At 41.4% G+C, this 25,986-nt stretch overlaps 1 protein-coding gene across 1 annotated transcript; it reads left to right on the top strand.

Moving 5' to 3' along the window:
* Positions 1-8,605: 8,605 nt before the first annotated feature.
* On the top strand, positions 8,606-25,479 carry WDR82 (WD repeat domain 82). The gene is made up of 9 exons (XM_033132404.1): positions 8,606-9,093; positions 13,318-13,415; positions 16,294-16,360; positions 21,043-21,142; positions 21,624-21,740; positions 21,966-22,121; positions 22,559-22,628; positions 23,204-23,346; positions 24,355-25,479. The coding sequence occupies exons 1-9, from the start codon at positions 8,933-8,935 to the stop codon at positions 24,382-24,384; spliced, it is 942 nt and encodes a 313-aa protein (XP_032988295.1). The 5' UTR covers positions 8,606-8,932; the 3' UTR covers positions 24,385-25,479.
* Positions 25,480-25,986: the final 507 nt, after the last annotated feature.

Here is a 25,986-nt window from a genome sequence, read left to right as displayed (position 1 = left end):
TAATAATCTCAAGTGTTGGATAAGCACAGTTTTGAAAGTATATTTACACTGTATGACTCCAACTATATGACATTCTGGAAAAGGCAAAACTATGGAGACAGTGGAAAAAGAGCACTGGTTGCCAGCGGTTGGGGGAGCAGGAGGGATGAACAGGAGCACAGAGGATTTTTAGGGGAAAATAAATACTCAGTATGATACCATAATGAGGGATACCTGTCATTACACATTTGTCCAAACACATAGAATGTATAAAAACCAAGAGTGAATTGGAGCTGATTGTCCGGCGGGGTCTTATTTTCGGGGAAACATGGTAGTAAAGCTTGAGCCTGGGTAAGATCTCTGATTTGGCAGTCCCGTCCTTGTGATCCATCAAGATTCTGGTAAACGAAGAGGAAAGGGTTCATTCAAATTTTCAGTAGCAGGCATCAGGCGATGGGCTAAACTTCACGCCTTATTGGGAGGATCATAAACTGAAGACTGGTACCCATTTTGGAATTGTCTTTGAGATCTGCCATATGTAAGGACCTGGGACTTGGTCCTTGAAGAAGAGATAGTCTAGATGAGTAGTCATACGATAAAAGAATGGAATTTAGAAGCCTAAATATAGATGTCATTCCCATCCCACAGATTTCTTTCAAATTCAAAATAAAGGGCTTTCGTTATAAACTGAAAAAAAAAAAAAAAAAAAAAAAAAGAGTGAACCCTAATGCAAACTATGGACTTAGGGTAATTATGATGTGTCAATGTAGATTCATCTATTGTAACAAATGTACCCCTCCAGTGTTAGATGTTGATATTGGGGGAGGCTGTGCATGTGTGGGGGCAGGGGGTGTATGGGAAAGCTCTGTACTTTCCTCTTAATTTTGCTGCGAACCTACAACTGCTCTAAAACAAAAGTCTTTTCTGTAAAAAGGAGAAAAAATGGGGGGAAAAAAGGGCCAATCAACTATCTGGCTAAATTCATTTCTCCAATTAACAACATATGTTGAGCCAGACTCTGGCTTGACTTTGGATAAAATGTGAAAAAAATTACTTTACAAACACATGGTGGAGTAGTGTGTAGCCATTCAAAACGATTGTGTAGTTCTGTGTTTATTGACTTGGATGATGTTCACAGTATTATATGAAAAGGGTAGCTTATAAATAATATTATATTATGAACCCATTAAAATAGATCTCAGGGGAAAAATCTGAAAAGTTCTACATCAAAATGGCAAAATTTATGTTATATATATTTTACCATAATAAAAACAAATGTAATAGTAGCTATTTCGGGATACTGCTTTTTTTCATTATTATTATTACTTATGATGTAGGTGATGTTGGATCCGCTGGCAGTTTCTGGATCGTGTCTCATGAGACTGAAGAATGGACACACAGACCAGGGAGAGGCAAAAACTTTTAAAAAGAGGATAGTTTATTAGAGGCAGGAGAAGAGGTTGCAACTCCCGAGTGGGAGGGGGGTCCCGAATGGGGGTGTCCCGTGACTGAGACAAAAGGCTTTTACTTTTATACCTTCCCTTGCCAGTTTGGGGAAATGTTGCTGATTGAAGAAGAGAACTGGCGCCTTCTAATGAAATTCGTCTACCAGGTTTGTTCTGCTGGCCCATCCTGAAGGAATTAGCAAAGTAACCCACTCTTATCTATCAGCTCTGCTCTGTTTGTCAGGCCAAAAGGAATTTTATGATTAACCTCAAGGCCTTGTTACATTATGTCCTGGAGCGAAGGAGTGATTTCAAAACCTGGAGTTTTAGGATATGGCTGTTTTTTGTTTATCCCACCAGGGACCCCCCCTATCTACCTAGCAATCATACTAACTAAACTGTCTTACTTGTTTGTACTTTAGTTTTTCTGCAATGGACATGTATTTACTTGTGTGAAAAACTAAGTGAATATGTGAAATGATGATTTAAGAGTTTAGTAACATGGGGTAGCTGGATGGCTCAGTTGATTAGAGCGCCAACTCTGAGCTCTTAACAACAAGGTTGCAGTTTCTGAGGTTTGATTCCCACCATGGGATGGTGGGCTGCACCCCCTGCAACTAAGATTGAAAACGGCGACTACACTTGGAATTGAGCTGCGTCCTCTACAACTAGATTGAAGGACAATGACTTGACTTGGAGCTGATGGGTCCTAGAAAAAACAGACTCTTCCACAATATTCTGCCCCCCCCCAAAAAAAAAGTTTAGTAACATGGACAAATAAAAAATTAAGTCTGATGCTCTTTAAGGCAACCTGATTCACTTCTGACTGCAATCTTTCCCTTCCATCCACTCCCTCCACTGGAGCCAGCCTTTCTGGGTTACTTTTTAAAGTCCAGCCTTTAAGGCACTGTTGGACTGGAAGCTAGGAGTCTCACTATAACAGGGCAGGGAGCCAGGTTAGGAATGTGAAACAGAGAGAATGTGAAACAGGCTGAATCATTTCAGGACACTCTTAAAATATGAAAAAATGACTTTTTCCATTCCAAAAATAATTCAGGAAGTCAAGTCTTGGAAGAGAGCTTTGGTCTTACTAGTAAAATCTGGGAAAGTTACAGGAAGTACAAAACATGAAAGATACCCTGCAAAGATTTCTTTTGGCTGAAAACATTCAGTAGGTTATGGCTGTTTCTGTGGTTATTTTTTAGGTTAAAAGGGTCCAAAATACGGTATCTCACTGGGTGTTTCACTTTCCAACATTTCCAGGACACGGTACCCTCTGTCCTTGTTGCCGTCTAACTATTCAAAGCAGCCTTTCTAGCTTGTAAATTAAAAAAGCAGGAATTGCAGGGAAGTGAGTGTTCTGGAAAGTTGCCATCCACTTGGGTTTCACTCAGGCTTTTTCCAAACCCCAGAACAAATTGTAGCCAGAAGCTCTGCTCTTTGTCAGCAGGCAAATTGCAACCCAGACTTAGCCAGGATCTTGCCCTCTCCCCTCAGAGGACAACTTTTCTTTTTAAAAAAAATTTTTATAAGAGCTTATTTGAGTCAAACTGACGACATATGCCAGGGAGTGAGATCTCAAATGCTCCAGAGAATAAGTTTTGCAGCTTTTTTTTATACATTTGAAATTAAGGAGGGAATGCAAGGAAGATTACATGGAGTTGGGGGAAAAAGCAAGGCAGGGATTGGATTACAGGACAGTTAACAAGATTATGTGCTCTCTTGAGGGTGGTTATAGCTTATTTTAAAGATGTGTTAACCTAAATGCACAAAAACAATGGACAGAGCTTGCTTAAGGCAAAGAGAATACTTTAACTAAAAAGTTATATGCCTGGGGCGTGACTACCTCCCACGACCTGACCAGTTAGGAATTTATGATCAGATCACCCTGTGAGGTTACTTTCCATAGAACCCCTTATTTTTCATCCATTTTGATCATAAATCAATCTGAAGGACGCATTGATGACCAACCTTTTGGTCGGATAGTGTGGTCTCACAGTGCTAGGAAGTCTCATTCCTAGGAGTTCTCTGTATTGAGTTTGTCTTGACCACTGGGGATGGGGCAATACTGTAACCATAGGATCTGAGCTGAATTTTCCCCAAACAGGAAGGGCAGGTAAATGGAAGGCAGTCAGGTCTTATGGCCTTTATTATGAAGCACTGTATCATTTCTATCCAGTGAACTATCATGATCTGAGGTTTGCCTCTGTCTCATTTTTCTGTTTTTGGCATCTACTATAATAACATTTATATAAGCCATAAAAAGAATATTAACAAGTTACCTTATACATGTTTAGTAATCATAAACATTGTACTATATAGAAAAACCCAAAGAATAAGTCTAACTATTATTATGACTAATATCATTAGCAGACAAGTAAAGACAATCAAACAAAATGGATTCTGAGTTTAGGATCAATCCATAGGTATAAGCTATCCCATGTCTTCTGGATAGCTTTCTATCTCTGATGTCATCAACTTCTCACCCTAGAGGAAGGAGTTTTTGATGTTTGTAGACAGGGGTAGATGTCCATTCATAGTTATAGGGTCTCCAGTGAGGTTGGAAAGTGTCTTTTATTTGGTGTCCTTTCCAATAAACAATATCTAAAGACATGTCTCCTGTGAGTTCGCTGTGAAGGAAGTGGTTACCAACTTGACATTTTCTTGAGTGACTCTGTCAGACCTTGGTAATAGTGTAAGATGTCTCCTTTCAATTATGTCAGCTCATAATTCCTTCATCTAAATCCAGCTTCAGTCCACTGTGATGCATGAAGAAATGTAAAAACTGAAAAATGTAGAGCCAAGGTACAGGGAAGAACCAAGTGGCCATCTCAGGTTTCCCAAAGCCCTGATTAATCATTTAATTTACAGGCTTTGTTTACCCATACACTATACTCTAGAAGTTTACCTACATATATTGAGATTTTTAACCCTTAAAAACTTAATGTCTAATAAAAACTAAGAAGTAATCAATTAGCATTCTTTAGCTTGGACATTTTATAATCTCTAGAAATATTTTTCACAGACATAAAGGTCAATTATTAACATGGACATGTTTTTGTAAAACCCAGGCAAAATAGAGACATGTCTGTTTTTCTTAAACCAATAAACTTAAGCTAGCTTTTATTCACTAATAATTAATGTTAGATCATGTGAACTTGAAAATCATATGAGTTAGTTTCTATATTTCTGAGAATTTTAGATACCCAATTCTTATAAGTGCTTGCCTTTAAATTAATTTAAACAATACCATCTGGAGGTAGAAAATTATCTCTCATTTATAACATACATATATAGACATATACAAACAGACACAAACAGAGACTAGTTGGATACAATTTTTGTTTTGGAGGTATTTACAATTTACAATTTACAATGACCTTCCCCCTTTTAAAAGACAGCCATTTTGAATACTTCAAAGAATTGGGTTGACACCAAAACGACATCATGGGTTAACCCATTTTTCTAAATTCTCTTTTTGAAGCTTTGAGAGACCAATTAAATTCTGCTTAATTTTGTAGCTGGCTTTTTCTAATTGTGTTCACAAAAGATTAATTTAGAAGTATCAAAAGATCCTCATCTTGGCCATCTTAGTTATAAATAGGAGGCTAACTGTGGTGGGCCGTGTTGGCCTGGGAGGCATGATTTTGCATATTAATGTTGAGATCTGTAGAATCTGAACAAACTTCTAGGGAAAACCAGCCCTTCCATGCACATCTGCAGATAAGCCACATGCCATAGATATCCCTATAGGACTGCTTCACGCCCTAGAGGAAAATTTTCCTTAGACAACCCCATGGAGATTCTTAGTCACCTAAGAATACCTGTGCAAGGGCCAGTGAGAGCTTAGCAGATGCCACCAGAACCCTGATGCTTTCCTAGGCATGAACCCCTCTCCTGGGCCTCTCTCTTGGGATGCACTTGTTCCAGGGTGCCCTTTTCTTCTCCCTGGGGCTCCTCCCAGCTTCTCTGCGATTATCTATAGTACCGTACCGCACTGGATGACTCAGGAACCCCTCTCTACCACTCCAGATTTGGGGATCTGAACAACTATCATCATCCCATTGGCTATTCCGGTTGGGGAAGCAAGTGTCCTTTCTCTCGGAGCTAGACAGTTCAGTCTCTCATTTACCCAGCAAGATTTTGTCACAGACTCTCAGTAAGCAATCTAATTAAAAAGTCGAGATTAAAAGCAGCAACTCACTTTTCTCCTTTCCCTGGGTTATCTCAACCCTTATCCACCTCTAAGAATTTCTAAGAACAGCTCAAATAAAGTAGTGGCCTGCTCCTTAAAGCAAGGAAGCCCACAATTCTGAGAGAAACTCACCCAAGTTCACCAGAAGTGAAGCAGGGAACTGGTGGGCACAATGGGCCCTAGCTAGGGTCCACAGAGTGATTCTGGGTGGGCTTCTTTGGAATCCTGCCATACTGTGCCAAGTAAGTGTTGATGTAAAGAAATGTCCAAATCTGTAGAGAATTTTTATAAGAAAGAGTTTATTTGAGCCAAATTGACAACATATGCCAGGGAGCAAGATCTCAAATGCTTCCAATAACTTGTTTTTATGTGTAGGGATCTTTACCTTTTCTTTACCCAGAGGATGGGACACAGCCTTAGTTCTTTCTGGAGGGACCCCACCTGTCCCAGGGTTTTTGTTTTGTTTTTAGCATTGTCCAGATTATATCTGGATCTCTGGATAGCACATCTTCATAATATCAGTGATTAAAATGTTTCACAGTCTTTCCTCTTTATTTTTCTTCCTCTTTAGCCACTGCAATTTAGTGAAACAAAGTAAATAGGCTCCATCTCCATTGTTGGAGGTCCCAGGCCATTAAACTTTTGAGAAGCTGCAGCACAAGTTAGAGATCTATGAACTCTCATGGGTTGCACCGAGTTTAACTCCTTGCACAGAAGGTTAAAGCCAGGGTTCGTGGTACCTATTTTGTGATTAGATATCGCTTTCTTTTGTTAGGGATCAACTTTCCTTCCTTTAAGGCAAATAAATCCCTTCTTAGGAACCATTGAAACAATTTCGTTGACTACAAAGAGGGTAATGAAACTGTTCTATACCTTGAATGTGGTAGTGATTGCACAACTGTATATGACTGTTAGAACTATTGATTAAAAAGGCCAATTTTTACTCTACATAAATTATACCTCGAACATGGAAAAATGTGGTCTATACAATACTAAAAAAGGGGAAAGTGGTTTATGTAGATATATAAATAAGGAGGGAGAACTCAGGAGAATTTAAAACTGTATTTTGTTGAATGAGGAGACAATTCTCCCTCTTAAAAATTTCTTTGTAATTGATGCTGAATTTTGGAGCTGTAAATACATTTGAAAACTTAGATGAGTGTTTATAAAAATGTGTGGAACACTTAAAATTTGTTCACTGTATGCACTTTATGTTATGTATCAATTAAAATTTTAAAAGAAGGCTTGAAGTTCTGCCTGGTGGTCACATCGGTGTACAAGGTGTGATTAAAAAATACAGTGAAGGTTTATTTTTTAAAATATTTTTAAAAGTTCTTTTTCTTTTTATTTATTTTTTGAATGTTTAAATTTAAAAAATTTATTATGGTAAAAGACATTGCCATTACTCCTCCTCAAAATACTCTCCCTTACTTCGAACACACTTATCCCATCATTCTTGCATTTTCTGAAGCAGTTCTGGAAGTCCTCTTTCGTGACTGTCTTTAGTTGCGCTGTCGTGGCTGCCTCGATGGACTGAATTGATTAAAAAATGTTTTCCTTTCATGGTCATCTTGACTTTGGGGAAGAGCCAGAAGTTGTACAGTGCCAGATCCGGTGAATAAGGTGGATGAGGACACACTGCAATGTTTTTGACAGAAATTGCCGTATACCAGAAGCGATGTGTGACATGGAGTGTTGTCATGATGGACAATGAAGTAAAGACACTCAGGAATAAGGACTTCCAGAACTGTTTCAGAAAGTGGCAAGAACGATGGGATCAGTGTATTCGAAGTGAGGGTGGTTATTTTGAGGGGGACTAATGGCAATGTGTCTTTTACTGTAATACATTTTTTTATTTAAATATTCACCATATCTTTTAATTACACCACATATATCCAAATGAAAAAAATTCATCCACTAAAAATTTTTGCTGTCTACTGTATATTATATACCAATAAAAAATACAGAAATTGAAAGTATGTTGACTCTGTCATGATGTGTAGAGCATTATGACTCTGATAGTTGTCAGTCACAAAGTGACAGTCATGCCAGAGCGTCACATGAAAGGTGTACCCAGTGAAGGCCCTAACCAGATAACTCCAGATGCAGGATGGAGTGTGACCACCTGGACCATTTTATCTGACTGCAGATAGCTTTATTGGACTGCAGATGGGTGCACTGCACCCAGTCTTGAGCATAAAAACAGAGGCTCTCTGACAGCTCATCGCTCAGGCCTTAACAGCTGACAGCTTCATCTGCACTCCTCCCAGATAGACCGTTTGAAGTCTTCGCTCCTGACCATCTCACAAGCCCGGCCTGACGCGGAGGCTCTGCACTTCAGCACCGCAGGGACTCTCACTGAGCAGGACTCTTCCTCATCCTTCTTTTGTAAGACTCTGTTCACCTCGCCTAACCTTATTGTTTGCAAACCAGTGTGACCCTCTTTTGTGAAATCACCCTACCTTTACTATTGGAGGCTATCCTTTGGCTAGAGCCTTGGTTAATGCCCGTGGTAAACCGACTAGGTAGGATTAGATCCATGACTAGATCCATTCTAATAAAGCCTGACATTGTGGGGAGACACAAACTGATATGAGACTGCTACTTTGATAGTCACCTCCCGCTCAGGACATGTGGATTTGCGGCGAAAGCCTGCCTGCTTGCCAGCTGATGGGTTCACTGACTGACCCCTGGAGGGGCTTGGCGGATCCCCGCAGGACCTGCTTCCTGGTAAAATGCGGATGGGGCCTCTGCAGAGGACGCGCCCGAGTCTCCAGTGGGGCTGCTAACCGCACAAAGGCCCACGGCTCCCAGGCACCAGCGGTCTTCCCGCCCACGGAGGAGGTCGTGGACATCCCCACCCCCCTCCTCCCCACAGCCAGCGGCCATCCCGCCACTGCACTCCACGCCGCCGTGCTGACGTCATCGCCCCGCCTCCCCGCCTCGCGCCGCCGTTCCCGCTCCGCCCTCTTTCCCGGCTTGCGCCGCGATGCGGCTCCTCGCCCTAGGCTCCTGCTTGTCGCCCCAAGATGGCGGACACAATGAGCGGGCGTCGCTTGGGTTGTCCCTGAGGCGACTGTGAGGAGGATCGGTAGGCAAGGCCTCGCAGTCAGGCAGAAGAACATTGCACGAGCCGTAGGAGGGAGAGGAGGAGGCGGCCTGATTGTCGGCCGCCTTCCAGCTCGTCGCCGGCGCGGCGCCCGCCCCGCCCGGGTGGGCCCTTCGGCAGCCCGCCCGTTCGTTCGCCCGCCCGTTCGCCGCGGGGCCCCGCCCCAGCCCTGCTCCGCCGCTGCTGCTGCCAGCAGCTGCCGCCATGAAGCTGACCGACAGCGTGCTGCGGAGCTTCCGCGTCGCCAAGGTGTTCCGCGAGAACTCGGACAAGATTAACTGCTTCGACTTCAGCCCGAACGGCGAGACGGTCATCTCGAGCAGCGACGACGACTCCATCGTGCTCTATGACTGCCAGGAGGGCAAGTGAGTGCGGCGGTGGCCCAGGGCCCGGGTCTGAGTCCCTCCCTCCCTCTCGTGGTTCGCCCCGCGGCCAGCTCCCCTCCCCGACTCCGGCCCCCCGCCGATTTTGTGCTCGCTCCTGCCAAGGCCGCTTCCACTCTTCCACTCCAGAGATGTCCAGGAGACCTTTTTTTTTTAAAAAAAAAAAAAACAAACAACTAATGATAGCATTAATATTTTGTGTGTCTTTGGTCTCTGAGAGCACTTCTGCATCTTTTGCCCAACTCCACCTTGACCTTGACCTTTAAGCGCCCGACCCGCCCACCCTGGCCCCAGCTGGTAGCTTTTCCACCGCTCGGACTCCAAAAGGTGCGGATCGGCTTTGCCCTCCGCGGAGAACCTCAGAGGCTGCTCTCCTGCTTCATCAAACGGCGTCAGCTTGCTCTCTGTGCCTTCTCCTCGGTGACCTCGATTCAGCCCTGGCACTCCGCCCAACCCCTGCCCCTTTGCTTCCCGCGGTCTTTCTGCCGGAAGGCCGCGTGGGTTGCAGTTCTTAGCTGTCAGGATTTATTTGTTGTGCCTCTTTGGGTCCCGTGTCCTTTCCTTTCTGTTTCAAATCATGCTCTTCCTCCCTCAGACCCATTGCCCACGCTTATTGTGAACTTTGTAGCAACATCTGAAACTTTTCCTTTTTGCCAGACACGACCGAACTTGGCTCGACCTGAATGTGAACCTCCCATTAGAACAAAGAAAGCATCGTATAACAATTTCATGTTTCCTCTTATGTTTAAAGAAAAAAAAACACTTTAATTCCAAGTCTAGTCTGACCGTGAAATTTCTGCGTTGCCCCAAGTGCTGGATACCCACCACACCTGCATCTCTGCAAAATCTTACAAGCACAGTATTTTCCCTTTTCCCCTGGGGACCATGTCAGCTTCACCTCACACTTACTGCCTCCACGTCCTTGCTAAATTGTGAGCTCCTTCGGAGCAGAAGCTGGATTAAGCTAAATTTTATTTCCTCTCAGTCACCTTCCCCGAACAGGTTTGCAGATGTTTGATGTAACTCGGTGGCTACTGGTTTTGTCAGATTTCATTTTGTTGCCTTGATCCACATCTTATTTTTGGAATCTGGGTTTTTCTCTACTTTCTCCAGTTCTTTTGCCTGAAAAACAAAAAACAAAACTGGTGTCTTCTGTAAACTTCTTTTGGGACTTGTCTCTTCGTTTGTAAGTTTGGTTATCCAAAGTAATGCTGTTTTGGTCTGAGCTATAGTGTTCTCCCCAGTTTTTCCCCCACTGGGGCTATGAAAGAGTATTACGTAACTGGCTCTGCATCTGCCTGCAGTATGTGGAAGAATGGCCCATAGTGGTGGTCCTGGGGGGAGAGAGGGTTGTCAGCTGGACCTATGCTGAGTTATTTGAGTTAGTGTTACTCATTTAGTATTTGGATTTCCTTGTCTGGCCACTTGAATCAGCTTGGAAGAGAGAATAAGGTACAAAGCTGGGGGTGCGGGGTCGTTGTGGGGTCCTGGAGCTAGAAGTAACTTGAAGCTGGCTTACTTGAAATGTTTAGTGCTTGTGCACAGATTGGAACCTTTCCCTGAAATCTGAGGATGGAGGTGTATATCCTCATTCAAAGGAAATAAAGGTGGTGATAGCATTTCTTCATAGTTTGTCTCCTAATTTCAACTTGTTGCAAGGGATGACAGTGACTTGAAGTCCTGTCTTGTTAAAAGTAAAATGTTAATTTTATGATATAATGCAGTTTATTCACTTACATAGCATTTTTACATAATTACAAACTTAAGAGTTACAGCAGTGTTTCAAAGAACTCCCATATGATCCAGTAATTGGCTACATTGCCCCCTTTGACTTTTTCTCTATATATGTATTTATATGTATGCATTTTTTTTCTGAACCATTAGAGAGTAGATTGGATGTATCAAGCCCCTTTATCCCTAAACACAGATTCCGGTGACATGGTTTTCCTAAACACATAAGGACATTCTCTTATATAACCAGAGCACAGTTATGCAAATTAGGAAATTTAATATTGATAAAATAGTATAGGGCATGCTTTTAAAATTTTTTTCTTATCAATTGTGGACTTGTTTCATTGTGATCTGTGATGGGAGAGTGGTTTGGTAGGAGACCTGAGTTCTAGTTTGTCCTTGTGACCAGGTACCGTGTTTCCCTGAAAATAAGACCTACCCAGACAATCAGCTCTAATGCGACTTTTGGAGCAAAAATTAATATAAGGCCTGGTATTGTATTATATTAAATTATATTATACCCGGTGTGTTATAGTAAAATAAGACCAGGTCTTATATTAATTTTTGCTCCAAAAGTCGCATTAGAGCTGATTGTCTGGCTAGGTCTTATTTTCCGGGAAACACGGTATGTCACTGGTCAGATCACTTCTCTGGATATTAGATGACCTCTTTTAGCCTTTAGGAGTCCATGATCCTAAATGGTAATAAGAAAACATTTGCCACTAGTGTAGGTCAAACTAACATTGGAAGAAAAGTAATGTTGCCTTGTAAGGCATAATACCTTTATTAGATGGTACTAATGTTAACATTATATTATAGCTAAAACAATGTTCTTTATGCTTGATATTTTCTAATTTACTGTTCATTTAAACTTATAATGGAGTTTATCCATTGAGTGATTTTTTTTCAACTTGAAAGAATATGAATCTGTGGTAGGTGATGTGAATTATTCAAAGGAAGGCTTTAATATTATTTATTTATTCATAATTGATCACCAGAATCATAATAAGTGGAGAGAAGCTTACCAAAATATTTGTGAAAAAATGTTCCTGGGCTTTGTAAAGATCACCTGAAATGGACGTAATACATTAGGATATTGCTTTCAAAGTAGGAAATGATAAGAGGTAAAATATTTCTGTTAAGAACAAATCTCAGGTTAGTGTTATTGATAAATTCGAGACAAATAGGCCACAGAAAAATTTTCCCTTACTCCACACGCTTTAACGTTGGCTCTTTAGGCTCTGTTTTCATAGTTGTAGATAGACTGAAATACTGGGATAAGTAAGCTTTTCTTTCCACCGGTAGAGGCAAAGTCAGCTTATCTTTTGAGAGCAAGAACATGTGCACATGCTCATACTCACTCCCTCCTTCCCTCCCTCACTCACTGGTTAGTTTTACTACACAGTAACCCCAATGCGGAACCTGGGACAGTGGACTAAACAAGGTAGCCTTTGAGCTGATCTTTCTAGCTGATTTTTCAGTATGGTAAGGATGTGGAACATTCAGTGCATTTGGAAGGAGAAGTCTTGTTTGGAAATAAGTTTTATGTAGGGAAACCCTTAGCCTCACTGACATTAACAAAAATTGAAACTGCAAACGATTGACTTCATAAAGCTGCCTGAGGCATCTATCTCATTGTTTAGCATCTAGGTTCCAAGAGGATTTTGCATTGACAGGGTGAACGTCTTTTTCATAAATTGGAATTCTTGGTAAACATTGGTACAGGATTTATGAAATCCTCCTACGCTGAAATGTAGAACATTGTAAGTTTTTGAGTATGGTTTCAGCTTCATCTTCAAGCTTCTATAGAAGAAGACATTTAAGGAGCTTCAATGAATGGATTGACATTCTCTAGATGGGAAATGTGTAATTTTACATTAAAATAAAAAGAAAACTGATGACTATTTTGCTAGGGATAGTTAAGCTTGCCTTTCCAAAGGCTCGGTAAGTGCTTTGGACCTTTAGGACAGGGAGGATGGATAGCTTCTGCAACAGGTTATATATATTAGGAAGTTTTGCATCAGGTTTCAGTTTTGATGAATTATTTCTTCTTGAACAAAGAACCTAATAATTGAGTGGCTTAAGAAAAAGTTCCGGCCTTATTGGTTTGACGTTTTTCCATATCCCCCTTTGTTATGTTATGACTTAATGTTGTTTTCTGTGCCTTTCTTACCAATAGATGTACCTTTTTGCAAAGCTTACTTTTGAACATTGGAATAAAAAGACTGAACAGAGTCCTCAGATTTACTTCCACTTCCTAACCTTGGCATTTGGCATTCAGAGCTGAAAGTTGTTGCACTTGATTGATTCTGTTTGTTCCCTTTTGGAAGAAATTTTGTTTCTTTCCAGTTTTATAGCTTACCAGGAGTCCTCACCCTTACCACATCATTCAAGGGCTTCTCTCTTTATTAAGATCCCAGATTTTGGTGATGGAGGATTTTAATGGTTTTCTTTCTCTATCCATTTCCTCACCAGACCAAAGAGAACCCTGTACAGTAAGAAATATGGCGTGGACCTCATCAGATACACTCATGCAGCAAACACAGTCGTTTACAGCTCTAACAAAATAGACGGTAAGCGAGCCTTCTTTTTAGGAAGTTATGGCTATGGTTTCCTTTGTTAAATAGTTCGCGGATTGTTTGTGACTACATCTATTTTGTTTATACTGTGTTTCCCCAAAAATAAGACCGGGTCTTATATTAATTTTTGCTCCATTAGGGCTTATTTTCAGGGGCTGTCTTATGTTTCCATGTATAGCAACCTACATTTATTCAAATACAGTCATATCATCTTCTAGAACATCGTCATAACGTATTAAATGCATCCATCTAGCTGAGATCTTAACTGAGTCTTATTTTTGGGTAGGTCTTATTTTTGGGGTAGATCTTATTTTTGGGGGAAACACGGTAGTTTAAGTATTTTCCTCTGATGTTAGCAACGCTAATAACATTGTTATGACGAAGAGATGCTGGAAACAAGCCACTAGTGTTTTGAAGGGCTTGAAACAGTATGAAAGAGTAGAAAGTGGGAATAGGAAGTAACAAATTGTATTTATGGTTTGTACTTCTTGAAACTTGAAAGAATTCTTTTAGAACAAAAGGAAAGAATAGTTGACACACAGCAAGGGTAAACAACAGTACTTCCTGTTCAAAATATAGAGATCTCAGAAAAGTTTTCACAAATGTGAGCTATGATAATTTAGGGCATCTTAGAAGAGTTTTTGGTGTATGCCCAACCTTGTACGGTCTGAGTCATAAAGGATAGTGTACTGACTTTGGTTATCTTTGATTCTGGGCATATTTTTTGATCTGAATTTTATCCTTTTCCCCTTTACTTTTAAATAAAGCTAACGTCTTTGAAGGTTAAAGAATTATTTGTAGAAATTAAACTTGTGAGTTTCTTTCTCTAATAAATGGCCTCTGTTTTTACTTGCATTTCGCCTGGGAGAAATCATTTTCACTTGACAGATCATCTTGGTAATTGAGCAGTAACACTCACTTTCATGTTAGGACTTTTTTTTCCATTTAACTTACTGATTTATTGACCCCCCCCACCCCCCACACACACTTTTTGTAGTAAGATTTTTCTAATGTCATTCAACAGACTGTTTAGACTGCTATTTTAGCTATGCCTATCTCAGAGCAGGTGGGCAGGTCTTTTTTTTTTTTTTTTTTTTGACTTTTTCTGCCTGTACTTGACTTTTAGTAAGTATATTTCTACTTTCCATGACTTTATTTCAGAAGTGGTGTTCTAAGTAAGCGTGCATTTGATGCTTTTGGATAAGAATATAAAACATTAGAATCCAGAGGAAACATCTCTGACCTCTGCATGACTGGTATATTTCTTCTGTTGGGGTGTTTTTCTGGGTGGTTAAATGAGGATTGTCCAAATGGGGTGCACGATGAGGCAAATGTGTGGCACTTGCAGCTTTGCTGCCAGGCCTCTGCTGTGAGGATGTGGCCCTTCCTGTCTCGAGTGCATCCTGAAGAGTTCTCCAACGCTTCGTTTCCTTTTGCCTGATTCCAGGCTGAGGTAGTAGTTTGTACAGTTTGAGGGTCTATGATACCACCCGGTACAGGAGATAACTGTACAGGCCACTGCCTTGCCAGGAACAGCGCGCCAGCTACCGAGTGGGGCGGAGAGGATGGCGACGCCCTGCTCATCTCTGGGAAACCAGGTAATGGGAGGAAGCCTTTTTCTGCTTAGGGCAGGTGAGTAGTTCCTAGCAGTAGAATAACCAGGAAGACTTTGTAGCTGTCATTCGAGAACTTGGAAGATGTTTCCAAGGAAAACCATGTAGAAGTCAGTTTTGGAACATAGAAAGAGGAGCCTTTTCCCTCTCAGGTTACATGCCCTCTTATTAGAAAGTACCCCTGTGACCCACTGGGATGACTTGGTGCTTTCAGCCTCTTTGTTCCTGTGTCCTGTTTGCCTCCAAGAATGTTCTTTCTGTGCTTTCCTTTCTGCATTTTGGCACCATTTCCTATTAACCTCTTTCTGCACAACTGTTCCTTATTCATAGTCTTTCGGGGCATAGTACTCTCCAGTTCTAGTCTTCATGGTACTTCATTCCCTTCCCATCATCATTTTTTTTTGTTTGTTTACTTTTTCAGATAGAATCATTTGATTTTTAAGAGTGTCTTATTTTACCCAAACACAAATCTCAATGATTATTCCTTTCTTTGATATTGTCAAAAGTCTCACTGCTATGACTTGGTATAGTTCATGAGTTTGGTTTTGAAATGTCTTGAGATCTTTTAATCTCAATTTTCTCACTTCTTTTGACTACATTATTATTATTATTCTTTTTAACTCACTTCTCTGGTACAAGGGACAAGTGGATAGTTGGCTAATTAGAAAAGAAGCAGTAGGACATTACTTCTCTCCATTTTGTTTAGTTTTAATGTAAATTGTATATCCAGTTAACATTCAGGTGAGGTTAGGGGTGCATCCACACAGTGTTAGAGAACTCTAGACAGAAATATTATGCCCGAGTCCAGCCTGATCCTCAGCTTGGCACGGCTGCTTAATTCTTTGAGTCTGTATCCTCAGCAGCCAGATGTTTTTCTTTAAGGCTTGCCATTCTGTGGGCACTGAAACTATTGTGGTTTTAGGGGGGGGGTGTGAGGTAGGGAGTGACAGGGTATATTTACAGAACAAGTTGCATTGTAACTACTTGTATGCAGAAGCCAAAGATTGGTAGTAACAATGATTTTAAACATTGCTCTATATGCTGTCAACTTAAGAACTGTGCTTTTGAATTATGTCATATCTGTAGTGCCCACTCTTCAGCTGTGGATAGGAATTATGCCCAGTATTTATTCACACCTTGCTTGGGTTATGGAAAACAATGAATTCTTCGACTTTGTCTTTTCAAGATGAAAATGCAAAGTAAATTCCTTTAAAAATAGTAGGCTATGATACCATCATACCTTATTTGTCTTCTTCCAGATACTATTCGGTACCTGTCCTTGCATGACAACAAATACATCAGATACTTTCCTGGACATAGCAAAAGGTAAGACCCAAGTGTTGCAGAAGTAGATTCTTCTTTTATCCAAACAATAGAAGAATGGAAAGATTTTTATCAGCGAACTAAAGCCGGTTCTTCACTGCTGTTGGGCATTCCTCTTAGGCTTCTCTTGTTAAGCCCCGCTGAACGGTCACCTCTCGGTTAACTGAGGCTGTGGAGGCAGGGGGAGGATTTCATAGAGAAACCGAAATCTTAGTTAAAACATACTTAGGAATAAGGTAGATTCAAGATACTCAGTGGAAACCTATGTAGTAAAAATTACACTTGGCATTTAGGAACCCCAAATATCATATATCCTTTAATGAAAGGGTCATTTACATATATGAAACCTTCTAGCATTGGTGGCCCCCATTTTAGCAGGCCCCTGCTCTACATGGACTATGAGAAGATCTTAAGGAGGATGCAAAAAAAAAATTAATAATTGTCCTTTGTTACTTTTGAAAGCCAAGGATCTTGTTTCCTCATTCTATTTTGTAATGCAGGTTGCTTCTCTCTCCTACCCCAACTGCCCCAGTATTTTTTCTCATTTTTTTAAGTTTTGGTTGAATGTTAAACACTTTTTCCCTTGGATGATACTTTAATCATGGGGGAAGGGGTTATTTCCTCCTGCTTTCACTTGCAAACGTATGAAAACCAGCTTGGAGTGGTTGAGCACTCTGGCAGGAGGTTGGCCAACAGCACTGTTTTCTGGCCCACTTCTGATTGGGCAGGGCATTTCTATGTTGGTGAAGATAAGAGGTGGCAGCTGTTGGTTACTGTGCAGTTCCCAGAAAGAATGGCTTGTGACAGGTAGATGTTTTGCTTGTTTATAATCAAATTAGTGTTCACAGATGTACTGTCTGTAATTAAGAGTTGACTGCAGTTATTCAAAATTCTTTCCAATCTTCCCAATTATTCAACCTCTATTTCCTGATTCTTAGTAGATGACTTTGTCTTTCCTTTTTTGAGAAAATCAAAGCCATCCAAAATGAGTTCTTTTCAGTTTCTATCCCTTCCACCTAAATTCTTCTCTTCCTGGGAATCCTTTCCTTGAGAAAGAAGTAGCCTTTCTTCCTTGACGAAACCAGCTTCTCTTTCCCCTTGCTTCCATCTCCTTAACTGTACTTTTCCTTGCTGCCTACACACTTTCTTGGTCTTCCTTATCTGAAATCTATTTCTTGAGCCTATCACCTACTCCTTTTCACTGTCAAACATGAAAGAATAATCTGCATACTCCCATCTTCACTTCCTCACACTCATTCACTATTTTAAGTCACTCTCCATCTAGTTCCAGAGTCATGGGGCTTTTTTTAAGCTGTTTTATTACTTCCCTGCTCCCTCCAGTCAAAATCCATTGCGTTGGGCTTTTTTTCCCCCTTATGCTCATGCTCTCAGTAAAGCTTTTTTTCCCCCTTTTGGCAGCTGACTCTTCCCATCTTGGTTGTGTTCTAGCTATTCTTGGCCTCTCTTTCTCCTTTTGAATCTAAAATGAACAAGATTCTCTCCTAGCTTTCCCCACTTGTTGGTATTTTCTCAAATATCTCCACTGATTTCATTTACCTCTGTTCAGAGCTTCGCAAATCAGTATTTTTAGTCCATGTCTGTCATGATTTCCAGACTCAACTTCCACCTATAGGTTTTATACACATCCACGCAGATCCAACGGGATCCTGCCTGACAGGTCCAACACTCCATCCATCGTTATATTCCTTGGGCCAGCTCCTCTCTGTCTGCCTGATGTTTCATCTCTGTCCTTTCCAATTCTCCAGCCTCAAAGCCTGTGTTATCTGTTTACTCCCTTTCCCCTGCCTTCACATCCACTGAGATGTTAGGTCTTATTGATTCTACCTCGGTTTAACCTTAGGTGTCGCTCTCCTCTATGTTCTCTTCTTTGCTTCTGTTCTGACTTAATGCTGTCAGGTGAATTATTGTCAAATCCTAATTAATCTCCCTATCCCTCACCATCCTGCTTCAGCATCCTGTATTACAGTTCTGACCACTTCACAGCCTCCCTTAGGAAGCCTTAGTGGTTCTCCACATCTGCCTGCTCTTTCCCCTTGGAGTTAGGTTCTCTTCCCTCTGGCTCTGACATGTTTTCCCAGCGTTCTCTCCCACCACTCCAGTTGAGGCGCACTGAACATGTGCCTCAGACTTTCCTATTTTGCACCTTCTGGTAAAGGCATCTCCCATTGAAACCCTGTTGGCCACAGGTGCTGCTTCTTCCAGAAAGCCTTCCTTGACCCTCTCTGGGAGTTGCCTGACTAGACAGTTAAGCTTTTTTTGTATTCCTTGTACCTCTCAGCATAGCCTTTGCCAAGATAGACTAACTCTAAGCTTTTGCTTGAATACCATGGCATAAAATTTTATGTCTGTATGCATTCTGCTCATCTGTTTCAATATTGCCTCAGCATTTTCAGGAAATTTTGGCTCACAGTATCTTTTAAATTGAGGAGCTAGTGCAAATACTGAGTTTTATTGGAAGCCTTTTTTGGGGGGGCAAAAACTTTAAAAAAATTTTCTCACTTTCTATTCATGGCATACATTTTAATTTTTTCTAGTGTAACCAAAGCCTCCTGAAGCCACTTTAGTGTCATCTAAAACTTGAACTTCCTTTATTTCTAGATAAAAAATCCATTCATAAATAAGCTGTGCAATTCAATCACCTTTTTTATTTACTTCAAATTTTTCTTTGTCAAAATGAAACAGTACAATATGCGCATTTCCTCTGTAATCTTCATCTGTGATACCAGCTCCTATACCTCTGAAGTGTTTTACAGCCGAGCCAGAATGTGGAACTACTTGGCCATAACACCCAGAAGGAAGAGCCACCTGAATGTCTGCTTTCACAAGGGCTTTCTCCATAGGTGGTACTATAGAATTGCAGGCACTGTACAGGTCAGAACTCGCGGCCCTCAAGGACCCCATGTTCAGGGCCATGGTATGCTCTGAGAGGCAGGTAAAATGGATCCACATGTGGTCCTTCTCTGCAGGCCAGGCCCAAAGGCTGGGGAGATGGCATGGCAGAGCACGGCATGACAGAGCGAGAACATGAGCAGAAGGGACAGGAGAGCTCAGGATGAGCCCTTGGAAGAAATGTTTTTCAGTGAGTGATTCTTAATGGTATAACCATAAAAAGGGACCCATATTGGAAATACAGTTGCTATTAGCACAGATCTGTGTCTAAGTCTAGTGTCCAAACCAGCAGTCTCAGTATCACCGAGGAGCTTGTTAGAAACTGAAGATTCTCAGACCCGAGCCCAGACCTATTGGATTAGTTCTGGGAGTGGATCGCAGCAGTCTGTTTCAGCCCACCAGGTGATGCCTGCCGATGCCACTCAGGTTTAGGATATTGGTATAGTGCATAAACGGCTAGTTACGGGACCATGGTTGTTGTTTTTAATTGAGATATAGTTCAGTACTATAAATTCACCCTTTTAAAGTTCCCCTTTTAAAATATATGGTTCAGTGGTTTTTATTTTTTTATTATTTATTTATTTATTTATTTATTTATTTATTTTTTAATAAATTTTATTGGGGAATATTGGGGAACACTGTATTTCTCCAGGGCCCATCAGCTCCAAGTAGTGTCTTTCAATCTAGTTGTGGAGGGTGCAGCTCACTGGCCCATGAGGGAATCAAACCAGCAACTCCATTGTTAAGAGCTTGCGCTCTAACCAACTGAGCTATCTGGCCGCCCCTGGTTCAGTGGTTTTTATAGAATTGGGCAACCATCACCACTATCTAATTCCAGAACATTTTCATCATCCCAAAAAGAAACCTGTACCCATCAGCAGCCTCTCCCCCCATTTCCCCTCCTCTCTGTCCCTGGCAACCACTAATCTACTTTCTGTCTCTATAGCTTTGCCTCTTCTAGACATTTTGTATAAATGGAATCAGACTATATGTGTGGCCTTTTTTGTTTGACTTCTTTCACTTACCATGTTTCCAAGGTTTATGCATGTTGTAACATAAATCAGTATTTCATTTTTTATTATTGAATAATATTCTGTTGTATGGAAATGTACCACATTTTGTTTATCCATTCTTAGTTGATGGATATTTGGATTTTCAATTTTTAGCTGTTATGAATAATACTGCTGTGAATTTATGTGTGTATTTTTGTGTGGATACGTATTTTCATTTTCTTGGTATATACCTGGGATTGGAATTTCTGCATCACATAGCAACTCTAGCTTTAATTTTTTGAGGAACTGTAAAACTTTTCCAAAGCAACTGTATCATTTTACATTCCCATCAGCAATGTATGAGGGTCCAGTTTCTCCACATCCTCACCAACACTTACCTCCTTTTTTTTTTTTAATCTCAGATTATAGGGACTTGTATGAATTATCTTGATATTATCTTGATATTATGGCTAGTGATATTATGGCTAGTGGAATTACCTTGATAATGTCTTGATATGGCTAGTGGTTATGAAGTGATATCTTATTGTGGTTTGATTTGCATTGGAATCATACATTTTTATGCTGCAGCTTTAAGTTGTTTTTTTCTTTTTTACTGTAATAGTTACCTTTGATTATTCCCGATTGCTTGTGTATGTATGTTTCTTAAAATGGTAATTTGGGGAGAATAGATATATACAGATTAGGATGGTAGAGTGGCTTAAAGTTCACATCCAAGTTTGCAACTGTTTTGCTTCAACTCCTGTTTGTCTCGGTGCATTGCAGGGTGGTGGCCTTGTCCATGTCACCTGTGGACGACACGTTCATTTCTGGGTCTCTGGATAAGACCATTCGACTCTGGGACCTTCGGTCTCCGAACTGCCAGGTAATGGTACCTTACAGTTATACGTTGAGTAACTGTCATCTGCTTTCCCTCTTAAGGAAAGGGGGTAACAGTGGTTCTGTTCTGGGATCCCTGAGTGTTTAAACTTGGGAGAAAATCTGTTTTCCTGGTAGGTTAGCTGGTAGTTAAGCAAATGCCCTAATCTGTTACATATTACATTATGCTCTGTGGCTTATTGCTTTTAAAAAAACAGTTTTCCTGGAGCCTTTGGGCTATAGCTTTTAGCCTCAAGGGATTTGTTTTTTTAATTCAGTATTTATAAAATTGTACAGTTAGGGTTGATCTGAAATCAGCTATATGGAGACCTGTTTTTTTAAAAGCCTCATTTTAGTTTTTCTGTTCTGTAGGTAGGCTGGTATCTATTTGTGTCACTTTCTTATTATAGTTTTCACTGGGAAAAGTAATTTTTATAGTGGTAGGATCCTAGGTTCATTAACTTTTTTTCTGGTTTCTTTTTTCCTAGGGACTCATGCATTTACAGGGCAAGCCAGTTTGTTCTTTTGATCCAGAAGGGTTAATTTTTGCTGCAGGTGTCAATTCTGAAATGGTCAAACTTTATGACCTTCGCTCTTTTGATAAGGTAAATCTTTGAATCTTTATGCTATCTTGATAATATGGAAGTGTTGAAGGGTGACATGGACATGTAAGAGCCTTTACTATGGAAGAGGAGGGATGTGGTAGATTAATTAGTCTCAGAGCAGTTGTTTATCCTAGTCAAAGAGGAATCTAAAGGGATAGAATGAGAGTTGGCTCTGGCAGCAGGAATTATTGATGTGCCTTGGGCCTGGGGCTGCTACTTTTACAGGGGCCATTTGCGACCTTTAAGATGCAGTATGATCGGACTTGTGAGTGGACAGGACTTAAGTTCAGCAATGATGGCAAACTCATCCTCATCTCCACCAACGGCAGCTTTATCCGGCTCATTGATGCATTTAAAGGAGTGGTGATGCACACGTTTGGGGTGAGCTGACAACATTTGAGCGTGGATGTTTCCATGCTCATTCCTTCCGGGCTGAGCATTGTGTTAGCTGGTTGGTGGAAACCAGCGGTTATCCTTGACTCACTGAGTAAGGCTGGACTTGCATTTTCTTCCTGCACATGAACTTATTTCTGTTGGATTCTAAGACATTCACTTCTCACCCAGTGACCCAAGTTTGGTTTTTAGATATAAAATAATTCCTGACCATAAACATTTTCTTGCCCTCTTGAATATGGAGTTGTTGGGGGTAGGGGGTGAATTGCAAAGGGTGGTGACCAAGTTTGCAATCTGGATGGGGCTGTGCATGAGGAGAGGGGTTCACAGAAAGGAAGGTGATGTGTGTGCCGGGTTGGATCAGCGTTTCTAGGCAATTGTTTCTGTTAATGGTGCTATAACAGAACTATTGTGCTTTGTCTTAGGGTTATGCCAACAGCAAAGCTGTCACATTGGAGGCCTCGTTTACTCCAGACTCCCAGTTTATTATGATTGGTAAGCTTCCTTTACCCCCCTTGGGGGGGTATTTCCCTCGTACTGTGCATTTGTTTATTCATATTATTTTTGTTAGTTTTAGCTAATCATTATTTATCATGCTTTTGATGGATGTTCTATGACTTTTGTATAGCACAATATGTAAAAAGTATAGTGTCTTTAAACTATCCTGATTTTGCATGTTTTTCCTGGGAATTGGCATTAATAGGTCTTCCCTGAACCAGCATTAGTGTTAAGCTCTACAAGTGCTGTTTTACTAGTAACTTTCCGATGTAACCCTGCTTTCAGTCATCTTATTGGCAAGATGGTGGTAGTGTAGTGATACTCAATCCTCTTTTAAATGAGAAAACTGAGGTTAGAGGGTAGGTGACTTGCCTAGGATCAAATAACTAGGGTTAAAATTAATCTCCCGAAGTGTCCTTTCCTCACTGCTTCCCCTCCCTTGATTTCTGCTGAGGGCTAGGTCCTGAAACTTGGCCTCTTTCCAGATGTCAATCTGTGTCTCTTTCCTACTTGTCTTTGTAGTCTTTATATTGTGCTTTGAGCTGTTGTATTTTCCTTGATCATTCTCTTAGGTTCAGAGGATGGCAAGATCCATGTCTGGAACGGAGAGAGCGGTATAAAAGTAGCTGTGTTGGATGGCAAACACACAGGCCCCATTACCTGTTTGCAGTTCAACCCCAAGTTCATGACCTTTGCCAGTGCGTGTTCCAACATGGTATGTGAACAACGAGAGATGTCCTCCACTGAGTGGCCCTTTCCATTTGGGTGGTGGGTGTTTCAATGAGTACAGCAAGCTGTGTTCTAAATAGGTACATTACAAGCACCCAAGTTCATGTTTCTCAGCTGGTGGTGTCCCTCTGTCACCTCTAATCTCTGATCGGGCTGGTCTTTTCGCTTTTATTCTTTATTTCTGTGATCTGGGATCACCTCTGAGCTCCTGGGAGATCTTAAGCCAGTTTTTGCTCTGGCTCCTGGTTTTATACCCAAACTGCCTGGGCTATACTTACAGCTTTTTGGCTTCTTAAAATACTTTGAACAAGCCTTTTGTAGCTGCAACCTTTCAGTTTCTGTTCAGTGTATGCTGAATTCCTCAGAAATTCTTAATATATCATAACTCACCACTTAGAATTTCCTCTAGGTCCCTGTTTCTTCCTAGATAATACTAGCAGAACAAAGCATCACGAGTCTCTGTCTCCAGTTTCCTCTTGGCATCTCCTAAACCTTCCTGGGTATTTGGGGGATGAGGCACTTCAGTGCTATCTTACCTAGAATACATTGCTTCTTCTCCCCCTCCTTTTTTTAAAACTAAGAACACAGTGTCAGAAAAAAAATGCAGCAAAACCATCCAGTCCAATCCCTCTCATTTTTTACAGCTCAGGAAGGAAAGGGCCTGCCTGAGGTCACCCTGTAGATTTGCAGTGAGGCCAGGTTACCCAGACCCCCTACCTCTTGGATAGCACTACTTTTTTCCCCCTTAACTACTGGGCCACTGTGGTGGAAGGTAGACAGTGTTGGGGGGAAACAGAACCAGCTTACTTTCATGTAGAGTGGGGAATAGTTCTCCATAGATTGCCAGAGTCAGTTGGTCAGGAGGCTGCCACCAGCCATAACACCTCCATTATTGAGATTGGACAGCTTGATGCCATGGGAAGGGGTAAGAAGAGCCCTCAGCAGTTAAGAGAGAGGCTTGGCTTTTAAAAATTGACTTATGTTCTCCTTCCAGGCCTTCTGGTTGCCCACCATTGATGACTGACCTTGATGCTGCTCGGCTGTTTCTGTACAGCGAGGGTGGCCAGCAGGAAAAAACTCAGAGGGGACTGAGAAGGCAGTGGGATTGGATCATTTGACTGGGCTGGAGAGCATCCTTCCACATGGCCCTCCCAAGGATGTGCTGTACATCTGCTCAAAAGAAAAAAATTACTTTGCCGAGCTTCTTCAAAAGGACTCCTGGTGCAGCAGATTCAATCGGGATTCAGATTTTCCAGCTGTCACTGCACTGAGCTCCTCCAGACTCATGATTAGGGTATAGTGGGGCCTTTAAGACGCCTTCAATTTTGAATGTATTTGCTGCTGAGGAGCCGGTGAAGTTGTTAATCCTGCACATCCCTTCTCCTACCCCCATAAATGCATGGGAAGCCACAGTTCTGGTTTTGAGATGCTAGGGCAGCTCAGTGCCCCTCGCCCTCACCCTGCATGTCTTATTACTGGGTCTCCCTGTGTCATTGTGGTACAAGCCACAACCATCATGTTACTTAGGTGCCAAACATTTACAAAAATAAGTCTTCATGTATCTCGGGGTTAGAAAGGGACAGATACACAGTGATCTTGCTTGTCAGGAAGCCTTGCAAGTTAGTTGTTGGAGGCTCTGGGTGTTGGGTGGGAAAAGGCCCAAGAGCCTGCAAGGGAGGGAGGGGTAGCAGGTGAGTTCCTAGGGCTGGGAGGTTTAGCAGCAGCCGGGTGTGGTCCCTCATCATCAAGACAAACCCTTGGTTCTCCTGGGTGCCTACCCAGCTTGGTTGTGTACAAAAGCAAAGTGGGAGTCTATTTTTGTACATGCGATACATCACACTTTCCTGTGGGCCAGTATTGTGGAGTAAGTCTGAGTTGTTTACATTGATGCCTTCCCTGCCCACCACAAATTGTGTACATAGTCTCATAATACCACCCCTTCCCCAGCTCCCAACCATGAGCTGGCTGTAGGCCTGTGTTATATGTTATATCTAGCCTTTTTATATATGACCTGGGATTTCTGTTGTTTGTATTTTAGCACAGTGTGTATACCTTCATTTAAATATATCTGTGTGTGCATACATATATATGTATATGTATGTATGCATATATATATATATAAAATACCTATCATTTCTCAGAGTTCAGCCGAAGGACATGGAGTCCTGGAACCCCGGGGGAAAGACTGCATCTTTGCTAATAGTGTTTGCCACAAGTGTTAGTGAGTCTTCCCTATTACATTTTTCCTTTCAGAAGACTGAATGAAGCAAAGCTTCAAGTGTTTGTTTTTCCCGTGGCAGCTAAGTGAGGGTCTTGGGATGACCCTTGAGGGCCCCTTGTGTTCCTCAAGCCGCACTTTGGGGCCCTTTGAAGTATTAGCCCCCTTTTTTGCCTGGTGATGGCTCTGTCTGCGCCTATATATGTGACAGTCACTTTTGCATGCCTTTGGTGTCTGGCTTGCAGTATTTGGGGACAGGATGCTGAAAATGGCATTTTCAGTTTGTCTGAGGCTTCTTTACCAATTACAGGTCACTCCTGTTTACCTGGTATGTCTGCCTTCATGTTTCTTTTCCTTGCCTTCTCTTGGGAGAGGGAGGGGTCCTGATCAGGGTTGAGATGAGCTGCT

This window comes from Rhinolophus ferrumequinum, chromosome 17 (genome assembly GCF_004115265.2).
Source record: "Rhinolophus ferrumequinum isolate MPI-CBG mRhiFer1 chromosome 17, mRhiFer1_v1.p, whole genome shotgun sequence".
NCBI lineage: Eukaryota > Metazoa > Chordata > Mammalia > Chiroptera > Rhinolophidae > Rhinolophus > Rhinolophus ferrumequinum.
The sequence above is the reverse complement of the archived record's forward strand: the minus strand, read 5'-3'. Positions and strand labels throughout refer to the sequence as shown.

Coding starts and splice junctions, on each gene's coding strand:
- WDR82 (XM_033132404.1), top strand. CDS start 8,933: ATGAAGCTGACCGACAGCGTGCTGCGGAGCTTCCGCGTCGCCAAGGTG. Junction 9,094..13,317: donor TATGACTGCCAGGAGGGCAA/GTGAGTGCGGCG, acceptor TTTCCTCACCAG/ACCAAAGAGAACCCTGTACA. Junction 22,122..22,558: donor TGGTGATGCACACGTTTGGG/GTGAGCTGACAA, acceptor GCTTTGTCTTAG/GGTTATGCCAACAGCAAAGC.